General features: G+C 36.8%; 2 protein-coding genes across 3 annotated transcripts; one reads left to right on the top strand and one right to left on the bottom strand.

Moving 5' to 3' along the window:
* Positions 1-83: 83 nt before the first annotated feature.
* On the bottom strand, positions 84-3,189 carry LOC108211200 (uncharacterized). Its single transcript, XM_017382734.2, has 5 exons — positions 2,551-3,189; positions 2,286-2,447; positions 1,890-1,937; positions 1,214-1,791; positions 84-940 (listed from the first exon to the last, which is right to left on the bottom strand). Exons 1-5 carry the CDS (start codon positions 3,068-3,070, stop codon positions 278-280), a joined length of 1,971 nt encoding a protein of 656 aa, XP_017238223.1. The 5' UTR covers positions 3,071-3,189; the 3' UTR covers positions 84-277.
* A 128-nt stretch (positions 3,190-3,317) lies between these two features.
* Positions 3,318-7,830, top strand: LOC108211199 (uncharacterized). 2 transcript variants are annotated; one of them, XM_017382731.2, is made up of 7 exons: positions 3,318-3,501; positions 4,374-4,453; positions 4,515-5,047; positions 5,443-5,604; positions 5,750-5,803; positions 5,920-6,536; positions 6,832-7,830. In XM_017382731.2, exons 3-7 carry the CDS (start codon positions 4,522-4,524, stop codon positions 7,537-7,539), a joined length of 2,067 nt encoding a protein of 688 aa, XP_017238220.1. In that variant the 5' UTR covers positions 3,318-3,501; positions 4,374-4,453; positions 4,515-4,521; the 3' UTR covers positions 7,540-7,830. The 2 variants fall into 2 exon arrangements, with proteins under 2 accessions (XP_017238220.1, XP_017238221.1); XM_017382732.2 differs by having other exon boundaries at positions 3,319-3,501; positions 4,374-5,047.
* The last annotated feature ends 6,896 nt before the right edge of the window (positions 7,831-14,726 follow it).

Here is a 14,726-nt window from a genome sequence, read left to right as displayed (position 1 = left end):
CAGATTTCTTTTTTGTCTTGGGTCGTATTCAATAAGCATATCACGTAGTCTGATGTTCATTTAAACCATAATCATTCAGCTGTATTAAGAAATAAACAAATGAGGCCTTAGTTATACCGGATGTTATTCGAATTCCCGGCAAACACTTTGCAGCAATAAATTAGATAAACTAGAAACACTTGAAACAATACTACATATATTGCAGAGTCACGATTACTAGGTAATAAACCACTGGAAACTCCTGGAGATCGAGATGATGATCGATGGATATGTGTATTTAAACTTCGACATTAAGGTTTGTCCAGGTTTTGGAGACGCCGTACCTAACATAAAACATGGGAAAAATCAACTTGACTTTGCTAATTGTGTATTCTACTGTTTGTCTCAGTGGCACAGTGAAAAGCATGTAGGTTGCGATCAAGACGCTGAAGGGGAGAAATGCGACGGCATATAAGGCGATTCTGGTGGGTCTTTGCCTACTCCTGATCATGAGGGTGATCGTTGCTGCAAATGCCAATGTCAACATTATCAATGAGAATACGAGGCATGAGATTCCAAACATCAGACGCTTTGGAAGCGACTCCTTGAAGTCTCTGAATCGGAAGGACGAAGTGAGGATGGAAAGAAACAAAAGAGCGGCTATTATTGTGGATGCAAGGGAAAGTACATCAGAAACAGTGAAAACAACAAACAGTGTGTGATTCAGAAGAAGGGGAGAACCGCTTTGATCATCTGTCCCGCCTGGTACTGTATATGCTGCTGTAAAGGCAATGGTTGCGATGAGGACTGAATTGACAGCGCAGTTCTCTGCTGTTCGCTTCATCCATTCTTGGGCAGCCACTCGAAGTGGTTCCTTGTTTGCAGCAAATAATTGATCGGCTTGCAGATAATCGGTGTTTGGTGTTTTATGGTAGTGAGTCATGAGAGTCCTTTCCACCCGCTGCAATTCAAAAATTAGATTTAGATCTCATGTATTTATCCTCTATGCTGGCGAATAGAAGAATATTATGGCCAGTTTGGAAACCTGGATTTCATTTGAAATTCTGGATTTGATCAAATATCCTGTTAGGGAATTTGGATTTGGATTTCATTTGAAATCCAGACATTCAAATATTAGTTAAATCTGAGAATTTGAAATGACAACTCAAATCTTATCATTTGAAATTAAATGCATGTTTCCAAACAATCTCTTAAATCATTCATTTGTACACACCTGGAATAAGAGCAGGTCCTCTTGCAATTCAAAAGCAGGGTTGCGTGTTGCATCGTTTAATTCACTAGAGTCCCAAGGGATATAGCTTTTCTTAACTTGTGCTAGTTGTGTAGCATTTAGAGCAACCATATGCAAGATGGAGTTTCCTTGTTGATCCACGAGTCTCACCAGCCTAGTTATTTGCATCTGCAATTTCATCACAGCATTGAATATCTCCATCCTCCGGTACTTGATGGCCAAGTGTAAAATTGAGCCATATTCTGGACCAACTTGCTCAACTGTGAAAGGGTGTTCTCTTATAATCATAAGGGCTATCTCCAAGCACCCATACTTTGTTGCTAAGATCAAAGGTGTTGGTGGTTTCATCGACTCTCGCCCTGAATACTCATCTGCTTTCACCAGCTTTATGCCATGGCAGTCTGCCGAACAAGCAGCTTCAGCATCAGGGGAGACGGCTTCTATCCAGCTCGTATCTCTTAGGACTAGAATGTAAGCCAGTTGCAGAGCAGCATAATGTCTTCGATATTTTCTTTTCATATTCTCCCACGACGGTATCCTCATCGAAAAACTTGACTTAGCTTCATAATGTTAAATAAAAATTTAATTCAAAAGACAGTCCTCAATTACAATCATATGACTACTTAATTTCTTTTTGTTACTATATCATTTATTTTACCTACACAAGCAGCTCCCATGGTATCACCGGTAGAATCTTCCTGGAAAGCTAAATGAATGATACAGATTGACAGACGAGTAGAGTGAGCAATGGAAATTATGGTGTGATATATTGAATGTAATTACGTGCAACACATAACTATTCTAACAGATTATAATCCCATGAGTTCATATCTCAATCATTGTTTTAGTCCATTTCTACGAGACTATAATACCTTGCGAGGAAATTAATGCATTATAATCCCATGAAAATGTATCAAAAAAGTGATTGCAATACAATCTCATGTGATTATACTTACATTTAAGAAAAAAAAATGTAGTTATTCCGAGATTATAATCCTTTCAAACATATGTGGACCTTAAGTATAGATATATCTGTGGGAGTGCGGTAGCTTACAAAAACTTCCAAACAGAAAACGAATGAGGAAGTCGGGCAGTTTCCAATCCAGGTTGCTGAAGGCTAATGGATTAATAGCTAGCAAGTGAAGAGCAGTCATATTATTATGGTCCTTTTCGCAGATTAAATCTGGAATTCTTCTTGCTATGTACAAGGCCAGTTCTACATGTAGATTAAAATTGGATCAATTAGGTTACGAAGAACTGATAAGTTGCAGCTAGTAGAAATCTTCAATTGTTGATAAAAACTTGAAAGGAAGACATACCAAAATGGTCGTTGTACATGGCTTCGTGAAGTATTGTGTAAGTTTCGTACCTATTGGCTTTCTTATAGAAGGATAGACGACGTTCTGGATCAGGAGCTATTATTTCAATTTGATGGTTAAGATACTTGAACATGTTGATTTGGCCATATTGGACTGCAAGAAAGATAGGGGTCTCTCCCACGTCATTCTTGAAGGTTAGCAAATGACCTGCATAGTTAAGAATTTTAACGGCAGCTGAGAGACAAGAGTCATGAGTTGCTGCGACGTGGAGAATGTTGTTTCCTTCCCTGTTGACATGATCCCCTAATTTTTTGTGAAAATCTTGTAGCCAGCGAAGTCTAGCATCCTGGAGCAAGTCCAGGACCAAGTCCACCTGTTTAGAATACAAAGCCTTTTGAAGCACGGAGTCTCTGCGTTGGGTTAGTTCCAAAAATGGACCCTCCCGATGTTCCATGCATAATTTTCTGACCTTTCCGCAATTCATTCGGGTAAGAGCAAAGTAAATAGCCTCACCAGACATGACGCACAGTTGAGTGTAGAAAACTGTTTTGTTTTTGCAAGATTTTGCTAGTAATTAAACAGACAAGTTTGATCTGCCTACCCGAAATTAGGCATTTATAAAGATGGTGCCATCGTTGATCATGCGTGGCGCACATAATGTGTTCTGCATATGCATGCATCATTGCGTGGGAATAACATTGGCCTCAATCAAAGTATTTTATTGGGACCCACCTGCATTACTGAAGAAATATCGACATCTTTATACTGGCTAAGAGTGTGTCGTTACAAGCAAAGTAGCACAAGTACTAAGGATGAGTTACAACTTACAAGTGTGGTTGCTGAAACTTTATAAACAAGATAAGCTGCAATTGCAAGGGCATCAGCTAGCAGGCAAGCAGTTCATATAGCAAAAATTTTTGTCTCCAACTTGGTCTAGAATTAGCGAGCAAGGTAGCAAGTCCAGCACATATAAATGCTTTGATAGTATTTAATTAAAGTATATTCTCATTGTTTCACAAACTTGGGCATTTGTGTATGTGAGCGTTTGGTTTTGGGAGTTGTATTCAGGGATGCTATAGTAAGCAGGAACAATGCTATAAAGCCACCCAGCCAAAATCACGTGTATTGCTTTAGAATAAGAAATTGTCCCACTTTTTTTACCTGTAAGAAGAGGAGATTCATATTCTTTGCTTGGCAATTTTGAAAGACTTGGGAGCTTATTCGTCTAGTACTTGATCTTCCTTTTTCTTTTCTGAGGTTACTCGTAGAAGAATCATAATCCTTGTCCTGAAAGTTGTCAGAAATAAGAGTAGAAACCCTACAACCACTGTCAATTAAACAACTGGTAACAGAAGCTCAAGTATCCAGCAGTTGTAGACTATAACATTTGTCTTGCTAAATACACACACCAATAACTATTCACTTGAAATCTATTAATCTTTCTCGTCGATGGTAAATTATGAGAATTTTAGGAATTATGACGGTCAAACTCGAGTTATAAATCTTAGACATATGTTTTCTAAAATATAGTATTAATCTTAGACATATGTTTTTCTAAAATATATTATTCAACAGAAAATTTTATTTTGTAAAATGATCTTACATCTTAGACTTATATTTTTCTAAAATATATGTGCCACGGTCATCATAGACTAGTAGCACTTATAACACACTTAAGTAGAACTCCCATGTACCATTCCAGGGAACGCAGACATATGAGGCACATTGAGAACTAGTCCTTTATAGCTTTGTTTTTTTAGCAAAATGAATACTTCACTTGAATACAAAGTTATACTATTAATATTCCAACGCATGAAATGCAGCTTCTTACTACAAGGGCATCTATAAATACCTGGTTCCGGATAGGAAAGGCAGGCAACTCAAAGTTTTCTTTCAGCTATTGGTAAGTTGTTTTCAAGCTATATTACCTAATTAAGCTTGTTCTAACATAATTTTTTGTATAGATCCGTCATGTCAGCTGAGGAAATATATGGTGCTCTAACCCGAAAGGATTGGAAACAGGTTAGAGAGTTATGCAAGAACCATCGAGACGGTCCATTTCTGAAATTATCAAGCAGCAGGGACTCTGTGCTACAGAAGGCTTTATACTCTGGAGATGTGGAGTTAGTGTTGGCCTTGCTAGATGATGCTTATGAAAATTTTCGAGAAGGACAAGCTTTTGAAGACAAATTGAAGGATGATGTCAACGTCATAAAAAACACCGCTCTCCACGTGGCTGCAACTCAGGACTCCTGTATCTTGGCTGCAGCTAAGATTTTTGACTATGCAGGTCACTTGCTATTCGCTCAGAATAACAGGGGAGAGTTCCCTGTTTTCTCTGCGGTTCGATATGGCCAACTGAATATGTTCAAGTTTCTTGACAGTAAAATTTTTGAGGCAGTTGGTGATGAAGATTTTCGTCTCTCCCTTTACAAACTATCCAATGAACGTGGAACCTATACTATACTTCACGTTGCCATCTACAACGAGCATTTTGGTATGTCTTTCTTTTAAGTTGTGTTAACGACTGGTATGTTATTGATTTTTATTCATACTCCTTTTGTCTCGGTCACTTTTTTACATTTTTTTTGAACGTGGCATCCAACCCTTTACATTTCAAAACTTATAGTAAAATTTTATAATATAAAAATCAACTATCTCAGTACTTTTCTCTACTATACTTACTTTCAACATTAAAAATTAATGATCAGTCCCACCATTATCCTCACTTTTCTTACTTTTTCAATTTTTATTTTACATATTTTCTTAACCTTCGTGTACAACGCAAATGTAAACATTCAGATGGGATGGAGGGAGTACATGTTCCACTCACTGTAAATTTGTAACTTTTCGTTCCTTAACTATCGTGATAATTTGTAATCTACATGACAGAATTGGCCTTGTACATAGCCAAAAAATTTCCAAGTTTAATTTGTGAAAAGAACCATCAGCGACTGACTGGTCTTCAGTTGCTAGCTATGAATTCATCGGCATTCAGATACCAGAACTGGAAATGGCTCAAGCATCTACTTCCATCGCCTTTTCGGGGCTCCTGTAAGCTACCATACTCGCAGATAAACTCTTTACATACCAATAGAACAACACTTGATAATTCGGCGTTGCAGGAGTTACCATAGCCTGACTTTTATTTTTATTTTTTGTATGGTAACCATACTCTTTATATATCTGATACCTTCAGTTGCTGAGTCTTCACACAAAGATGCTACTAATCATAAAGTGGAAGATGGTACAGGTGCGACCTCTCGAGTAATAATATCAAGCCATGTTTATTTAATACTCGTTAGATATTAAGTTAAATTAATTCGCTCCACTTCTAAATCAATTTTCATTTATGCCGAAATTCTTGAGATGGACCAAGTTGTACAATGGGTATCCCATGGTGGAATAAGATCAAGAAAGAATATCGAAGATATCAAGCTGCTCTGGAACTGGCCTCCATTCTAGTTGAGAAAGATACCGAATGGATAGACAAGCTAGAAAGTAGTGGCGTTGCTGATGCTGTTGCCGATACTAATTGGGGAGACGACAATAGTACGGAAAGCCAGAACAACGCAGATGAATCAGTGAAAGCACCAACACCCTTGATCCTGGCAACAAAGTATGGATGCTTGGACATAGCTCTTCAGATTATAAGTAAACACCCTCAAACCGTTGAGCAGGTTGGTAGGAAATATGGTTCAATTTTACACCTGGCGATTAAGTACAGGAGGACGGAGATATTTGATGCTGTTGTGAAAATGAAAATGCAAATGAGGAGGCTGGTGAGACTTCCTGACAAAGATGGAAACTCCATTTTGCATATGGTTGCTCTGGATACCACGAGAGTAAAAGTTGAGAATGGCAGCGATGCCACTTCAACGACTACGCTCAAAGACAAGTCAAGCCAGCCTTGGGATGCTGAAGAAATTAAGAACGAAGCACGCAGCCCTGCTTTTATATTGCAAGATGACCTACTCTTGTTTGAGGTATATATGCTTAATGCTTGGTGTATACTGATAATGCTATTCTCCAAACATCAAAATCCGAAATATTTATAATCAGAGTAGTGTTAGATGTACAGAAAATTTGTATATAACGACATGGCAATTGATGTGGAATGTTTTAATTGGGGTTGTTGATGTAAATACAAGGGTCTATTCCAATTAAAACCCACCACATGTCATTATGTACAAAATTTTGTACACCATTCTGTACACCAAGCATTTTCCTTAAAATCAAGACTTAATTAACTATGTTCTGTTTGTTTGATACAAAATGCAGCGTGTGGAAGATATTCTCAAGACTCACTACCATAAAACCTTGAACAAAGATCTTGAAACAGCTGATCAATTATTTTCTGCAAAGAAGGAACCTATTCGACAAGAAGCCCAAGAATGGATGAAGCGTACAGCAGAAAATTGCTCCATTGTGGCTGTCCTCATCGCGACAGTGGCCTTTGCAGCCGCATACACAGTACCAGGAGGTTCAAATCCGGATGGTTCTCCCGTTCTTCTGAACCAAACATTCTTCGTCGTATTCACAGTCACTGATGTTCTTTCCCTTGCATCCACATTGACAGCTGTAGTAGTGTTTCTTTCCATCCTTTGTTCATCATACCGATTACAGGACTTCAAAGAGACGCTCCCAAAGAGTCTAATGTTCGGAATATCATGCCTAATTTTCTCCTTGACAATGATGATGCTGGCATTTGCAGCAACCATCATTCTTATGATCAAGAATAGACAACAATGGACCAGGATTGCCTTGTATGCTGTTGCATTTCTCCCGGTCACCGTCTTGGTTGCCACCTACTTGCCTTTCTATGTGCCGCTAATGCGAACATTTTATTACACAGTCGACAAAGTAAAGTCAATCGTGCCTCATTTTACTTGTCCTAAAAAACGAAGTCCACCGTTTCATCTTCAGAAATCCAGCCTCCCCAAAACGAAAAAGGCCACGGGTTCGTCGGGCCCTGGTGATGAGGTTTAAGTAGACCAAGTAGAAACTGATAGCGTACATTCATCTCATCTTTTTCGTTCGTTATTTCTACTTCTGTGTTGTTGAATAAATAAGTGGAACGCTAGGTGGTCATCCGCTGTTCGGGTGTTTGCGCTGACAATTGATTCTTGATGTTCAAGTCTTTTAATATAGTAAAAAACAATCCACGTGCACAGAAATATTGTAGTATTGCTGGAGATATACAAGTGCCCGCGAGGTAAGTACAAGTGTAGAATAAGATCATAATGCCATGCAGGAAAGAATTCTAGATTTCTGAGATTAGTAATTTGTACGTGTATCCCTTAGTTTTACTTGAAGCATTTCTATATTATTTCCCATCCGGTACCGGTTTAAATAATTTTTTTGAATTTATTATTTATCAAAATATAATAACTTTTTATTTGATTTCATGATCATTTTTCATATGATAATTTAAATTATTATTTAATTGGGGATTTTATAGATATATATATATATGTGTGTGTGAATTATAAAGAACCCAAAATAAAGATACAAATTAATAAAATGAGTCTTTCTTATTTAGATATAATTTTTTTATGTATTAACATATGATCTAATTTAAATTTTTTATTTTTTCTAAACTCTTTTTTTATCAAATACATTTTATATGAATTCATTTTAAAATGTTATGTTTTAATTTAGTAAAATCTTATTTTATGATTTGCAAAGAGATGTAACAAAATATTAAAATATTAATAAAATGAGTAAGATATCTTAAAATAGAAATGCTAAGAATTGAATCGAAAGAAAAAGGTATACTGTAGTTTAATCTTGGAGTTTTCTCATAGATATCAAAATCCAAAATATTTTTACAAAAATACTATATATTTTTCAAATATTTTACAAAAATATCAAACTTCTGAAAATATTTATTTTCAAAATACTATATTCAACCCGTTACAACTAGATACAATCGTATTTTTAACTCCAACGGGGCCAATTAACTCAAATTGTATGTATCTAGTTACATATTATATTTTTATAAATGTTTTTTAAAAAAATAATATTTTTAAAAATATTTTTAAGTTTAATAGAATTCTAAAAAGAATTAGAAAAAGCAGCATGTCGGTAAGTTCACTATATAATCTTTGTTCAGGGTGCGGAAGCATCCTGTCAAAAAAAGGGTGCCAAAGCAGAAAACATGGGCCAGACAAAGTAAAATATCTTCTAAGCCCAACTAAAAGCCCACCTGAATCCGCCAGTATGCCAGCCCAAATGCCTATTAATAAGTGCATCACGTGCGAAGTAAAAACGCAAGGCTGTTCATTAATTTATCCTCCTTACGAAAAGGCAATACACGTACAAAATCAAGGATACGAGTCTGATATTAATTGGTCGCCAAGCACATCAATTGAAGAACAAAGAAAACCTTAATGGCCATCACAATACACAACCCCCGTTATACTATTTACTGCTATCGTAACATTTCGACTCTCATTAATAACAACACTTCATTATAATATTTACTCCAAGTCACGTAAAATCAGCAGTCCCCATATTCATATACGCAGTAGAGTAATATTAGCCACCTTCGCTTTGATAAAACAAGGTGTAAAATTAGGCGACACCAAAACTAATCACATGAAATATGGATGATCAAGCCTCGGCCTTTCCTGTGATTCTTGTTAGCTGCATGCCAACCCTTTACATTTCCCACACTTTTGCTTGTGACTTGCTTCATTGCCACCACCTCGCAATTCTTTTCACATATATATATAAATCTTATGTGCCTTGGTCTCACTTCCACTCAACTACCAACAACATTTTCACCACAAGGTGGTTAAGACACTACCATTACTAAGAAATTTTTCGAGAATGTTTTATAGTTGCAGGACATCCATGAAGAGTTCTCTCGGAGTGATGATATTTCTCTCGCTCCTTTTACTTCCAGAAATCGCGTTTTCTAGGCACATTGGCCGCTCACATTCGCGTATGCCACTTTGATTTTTTACAAATTCCCTTCAGAACTTGAAATTCTTTTGTATGTGAATCTTGTAACTGAATGTTTGTTGCATGCAGATCATGGGCACCATCATCCAACGAGGCATTTACCAAGTGGTCTAGCCAGGCCTTTAGTGAAGCATAAGAAAGCGGACACGCTTCAAGTGGCAGGCTCCAGATTGCCGGATTGTTCACACGCCTGTGGCTCATGCTCACCGTGTCGATTAGTGATGGTGAGCTTTGTTTGTGCTGCCATTCAAGAAGCAGAGTCGTGCCCTATGACTTACAAGTGTATGTGTAATAACAAGTCCTACCCTGTTCCATGATCAAAATCAATTATCGATTACAAGCCAATCATGCACTGCACTAGTAGTTATTCCTCACCTGCGGTTTCACTTTGTTAGATCATAGATGCAATCTCTCTTTAGTAGAGAAAATTTTGTTACCTTGTAATCACAGAATTTTATTTCAAGTGTTCCTTCGCCAACAAATATATTACTGCGTTATACATACACTAATAAACTTCAAACAATTTTTCAAATGCTAATATAATATTTGAACCTTTAATTTGGTTTGTAGTTTGGATTTAATTAAATAACATAATGATAGGATATACGATATAAATTTAATTTCTTTTTTTCAAAAAACTCATATACTAGCATAAACTTGAAATTTTGAATGACCATTGAATTGGATAAATGATCTTTACAAAATCACATGTTATAAGTTTTGATTGGAATATGTCCTTATTTTCATATAAATAACATCGATCAAAATATACCGTCTGAATTATTATGTTTGCAAAATTTTATATCGTGCATGTTACATGTAGCAATGCTTTCGAAAAACGGTGTCATCGGAGATGATTACATATATTTGTTTTGCCATCTCTGCCATTGCAACGGATTTGTTATTTTTACCGGAGCAGTATTGTCAAGTGAATCTCTGTAAGTTTCGCTTTAGCCCTGCACAGTCCATGGCACTCAATACTGATGTCTTGTTATAACTGCTTTTACTTCTGACGTCTGGCGTTTAAGTCCATGCAAAATGCCCTTTGAATTGACCCCTGTGACTCGAATCCGGCCGTCCACGCTCGTCCTGGAAGATAAACCAAACCAAACCAAATATATCTCGCTTAAAGCAGGGTCTGTGGAGGGTAAAATGTACGCAGACCATGCCCCTACTCTAAAGAATAGGGAGGTTGTTTCCGTACAGACCCCAGCTTAGTGCAATACAAAGTATGGTGTGATCCATATGTAAATAGTACCTGAGCCCATGGTTGCGAACACATGGGACTCACCTTTACCTCTAATTCGTCTGTCAATGAAAGAGCTGAACCTCTTCGTCACCGTATATAGCCATAACACTCAAAACCTCTTTGTATTTAATTCCTATGTCCATCAATAATCTGAACCTGTTCTGAAAGTATAATGTCATGACAATCAAAACCTCTGGACGCCACGAGACCGAGTCTCAACTACTCTAATACGTCTTCTCCAATCATTTCTATCTACTGTCATATCACCCGTGAGATTTAGGACTCTCATATCTAAACTTAATTGATCAGCCCACGTCCGACGGGGCCGACCTCTCTTTCTCTTACCCCGAACCGATATATGTTCAACTCTTCTAACCGTGGCCGAGTTACATTTTCGTCGAACATGTCCATACCAACGTAAACGCCCCTCCCTTATTTTCTTAGAGATAGCCTCCACACCTAAAAGGTGTCGAAAAGTAACATTTGGTATATGATCTGTCATGGTTTTACCACACATCCAACGCAACATACGCATTTCCGCTGTCTCTAGCCTACGCTCCTGAGCTTTTCTTAATGGCCAACACTCAGAACCATATAGCAATGACGGTCTGATCGCTACTCGATAGAATTTACCTTTCGACTGATACGGTACACTTTTATCACGTACAAGATACCAGTAGCAGCCCTCCATCGAAACCATCCTATCGAAATACGATGAGTCACATCCGCAGAAATATCACCATTACTCTGAATAATAGAACCCAAGTATTTAAAGGTATTAACTTGTGGTACACGAGACTCCGCAATACATACAGATACACCCTCCTCGTGAAGATATTGGTCTCAATTATAATTTTTTTTTTTAAATCCCAGTTGACAGGATTGGCTACACTCACATTCATCACAATGAAATCTCATTTATACACATAAATTATCGGATTAAAATCAATCATTTATTAATCATGTAATTTGTAATGAGAATAATTGAAATCAAATATGAGTGTAACATTGTTCTAAATCTTTAATGTTTGATAAGAAAACATCAAATTTTCTGGTGGCTTTACTTTTGATCAATACAAATAGATGAAGAAATAAGTCTAAAAACCAACAAAATTATAAAGAGGTTTTAAAACAATAGTGAAGTTGATACATTAAAATAATAATTCAAAAGAGAAAGAGATATAAGTCAATAAATAATAATTTAAAAAAGAAAAAGTTGGACTTCATAAATTTGTGAAATCAATAAAAAATTGTAATAAAGCATGATTTCGAAACAGCAAGAAATGAAGTCAAGAAGTTTGCATGTTATTACGTAAGTTCGTGAGTTTATTTGATTTGCACCCGAATAATAGCGATTGCGGTTTCCACCTTATAAAAAAAGTCAAGAAGATTGCAACTAAGTTGAACCTAATTTCTGTGAGGAGCATACCAAAAAAATAAAAAAGAAAGAAACCAGTTTAATGAGAGTGATAAAAAAATGTCATTGATCAGCCGAACAATATTTAAAGTTAATCTACTTATATATATAATAGCACAACAGGTTCGTGTTAAGCCTTCCTCCTGAGTAAATAAATTACCTACCTCCGAACCCGAGCCTAACTCCGAAGCGTGCTAACACGGCTAAAATTTTCGCCTAAGTGATGCGCCAACTCTACTCCTAGAGCTTGGCCAGCAATGCGCAGCTAACCCAACCTGCAAAAGGGGTTAGTAATAATCAACAGAATCACAAGAGCCACGATATTCGGGGAAACCCCCAACCTTTTTATTAACACAAAAAGGTCCTAACAATCTAGGCCAGCTGTCCTTATATATTGGGACCAGCTACCCACTAACTGCTAGAATACAAGAGTGCCTACTACAAAGCTCTTTCTCTCTCTAGAACTCTAAGTAGCTCTCTCTGTATTTGCTCTCACTTCTCTCTACAAGTGATTGCTCTCCAACTCTGAATGAATGAAGAGAATGAAGTTGCTCCTCCTTATATAGGTGGAGTCACGGGCTTTTGGGATGGCCTAAGGCCCATCCAATCTTCTCCATAAATGCTGAGATCTTCAAGATATGCTGACTCATCCTCGATTCTTTCCTTGAATAAGAGATATGCCAAATCATGCTCCTGATCTTCTCCAACATTCTAGAAGCTTCTCCTTATCCCATATCTTTTATGACATGTCATATCTCCTCCTTCCATATTTGGAGATATGTCATTCATTACAAGATATGTATAAGTGTATAACACATACATCGAACCTAGTCGCCCTTGCCATGGGCTTTAACTCTGACCCAAGCCCATCACGATCCATTATCCAGGAAAGCCCACTATCTCTGACCCAATAGGAACTCTTCACCCATGTCGCCTCTGTGTCATGGAGGACTCGTGGTAGATGTTGACTCTCCCTTGAGTCGGTCGTGCCCTTGTTCAAGTCACACCCAAACCTGCCTCTCTCACCCTTGCGCCATGCTGCCTGACTCCCATAAGCCAAGTGTGCCACTAGAACTCATGAACCCAAACTCGGTCTCTGTTGCTCTGCCCCATGCTTAGACTGTTCAACTGTATGCAAGTGCCCAACTTCATCTCAAGCCCCAAGTCCACAACTTAGAGCCATGCCAAGCCCGAACGCCTGGCCCATACTCGTGCTAGGACCCAACTCAAATGAACCTCCCATCGAGCTCACAGTCCCGGTCCTTAGCCCGAGTCTTAGACGCCGCTTAGGGGTCTAACAAACCACCCCCACCGAAAGAACTCGATGTCCACATCGAGGGGTGATCCCAATACTCCCGTATCTGGTCCTCAAACTGCCATATGTTTACTCCCTTCTCCCAAGTAGCATCGGCCTCGTCCTCGCCCTCCCACTGTACAAGGTAATCAGTCTTATCTGAAATAATAACTTATCTCAAAGAAATAAGAAATTGAAGAGAATGTAAATTCAACAGTTTTAATGCACGTGGTTAATGCCCGATTATTTAGATTCTTTTTCATTTTTAAATTTATTTACGTAAATAATTAATTTATAGATATTAACCTATCATGTAAACAATACATGCAGCTTAACTGAAATAATAACTTACCTCAAATAAATAAGATATTGAAAAGAATATAAATACAACAGTTTTAATGTACATGCTTAATGCTTTTCAATAACAAACTAACTGATTGTGTAGCTCAAGCGGTTTGAGCTGTGTATTTATATCGGAGAGGTCTTGGGTTCAAATCCTAAGAATAACATTTTTTTTATATAAACGAGGAGTCAGGTTCGGAGTTAGGTTTTGTTATTCAAAAGCATTAACCACGTGCATTAAAACTGTTGTATTTACATTCTCTTCAATTTCTTATTTCTTTGAGATAAGTTATTATTTCAGATAAGTCTCATATATTGCTTACATGATTAATTAATATCTATAAATCAATTATTTACGTAAATACATTTAGAATAGAAAAAGAATCTGAATGATCGGGCTCGAATCATGATTCAGATTTCTAAAAATAGATATAATTTATATTCGAATAAAAATGAAAGAATTCAAATCCAACTTAATACTCTAAACGAGTACGAATACAATATTACAGAAATTTTAAGTCATAAATGTGAGAAATAAGCACAAAAACTAAGGATTTAGTTAGCATCTTTGAAAGAAATAATTGATGGACTTTCAACATGGATAATGTCATATTAATTTATTTATTTTTTATAAAAGGCGATTTATGAAGAGATTACAATATTTTGAATAACACGAAATAATGAAACTGAAAGAATATTCTTACTTAGAATATTTTTTATGTTAAACTTATGAATTCAGAATTCGGAGTGTAACTAAATTTTTTTTTGAGAAAATTATAAATATAAGAATAATGACAAAGACATCAAATTTGGTGTTAGAAAATATATCTAAATGATGTAATTTTGATGATAAATGAATTTGAAATATATTAATTTGTGATATGAAGGTGAATTTAGAAAAATTC

Source organism: Daucus carota, chromosome 3, assembly GCF_001625215.2.
Source record: "Daucus carota subsp. sativus chromosome 3, DH1 v3.0, whole genome shotgun sequence".
Taxonomy (NCBI): domain Eukaryota; kingdom Viridiplantae; phylum Streptophyta; class Magnoliopsida; order Apiales; family Apiaceae; genus Daucus; species Daucus carota.
Note: the sequence above shows the minus strand (reverse complement) of the source record. Positions and strands in the feature narration are given on the sequence as shown.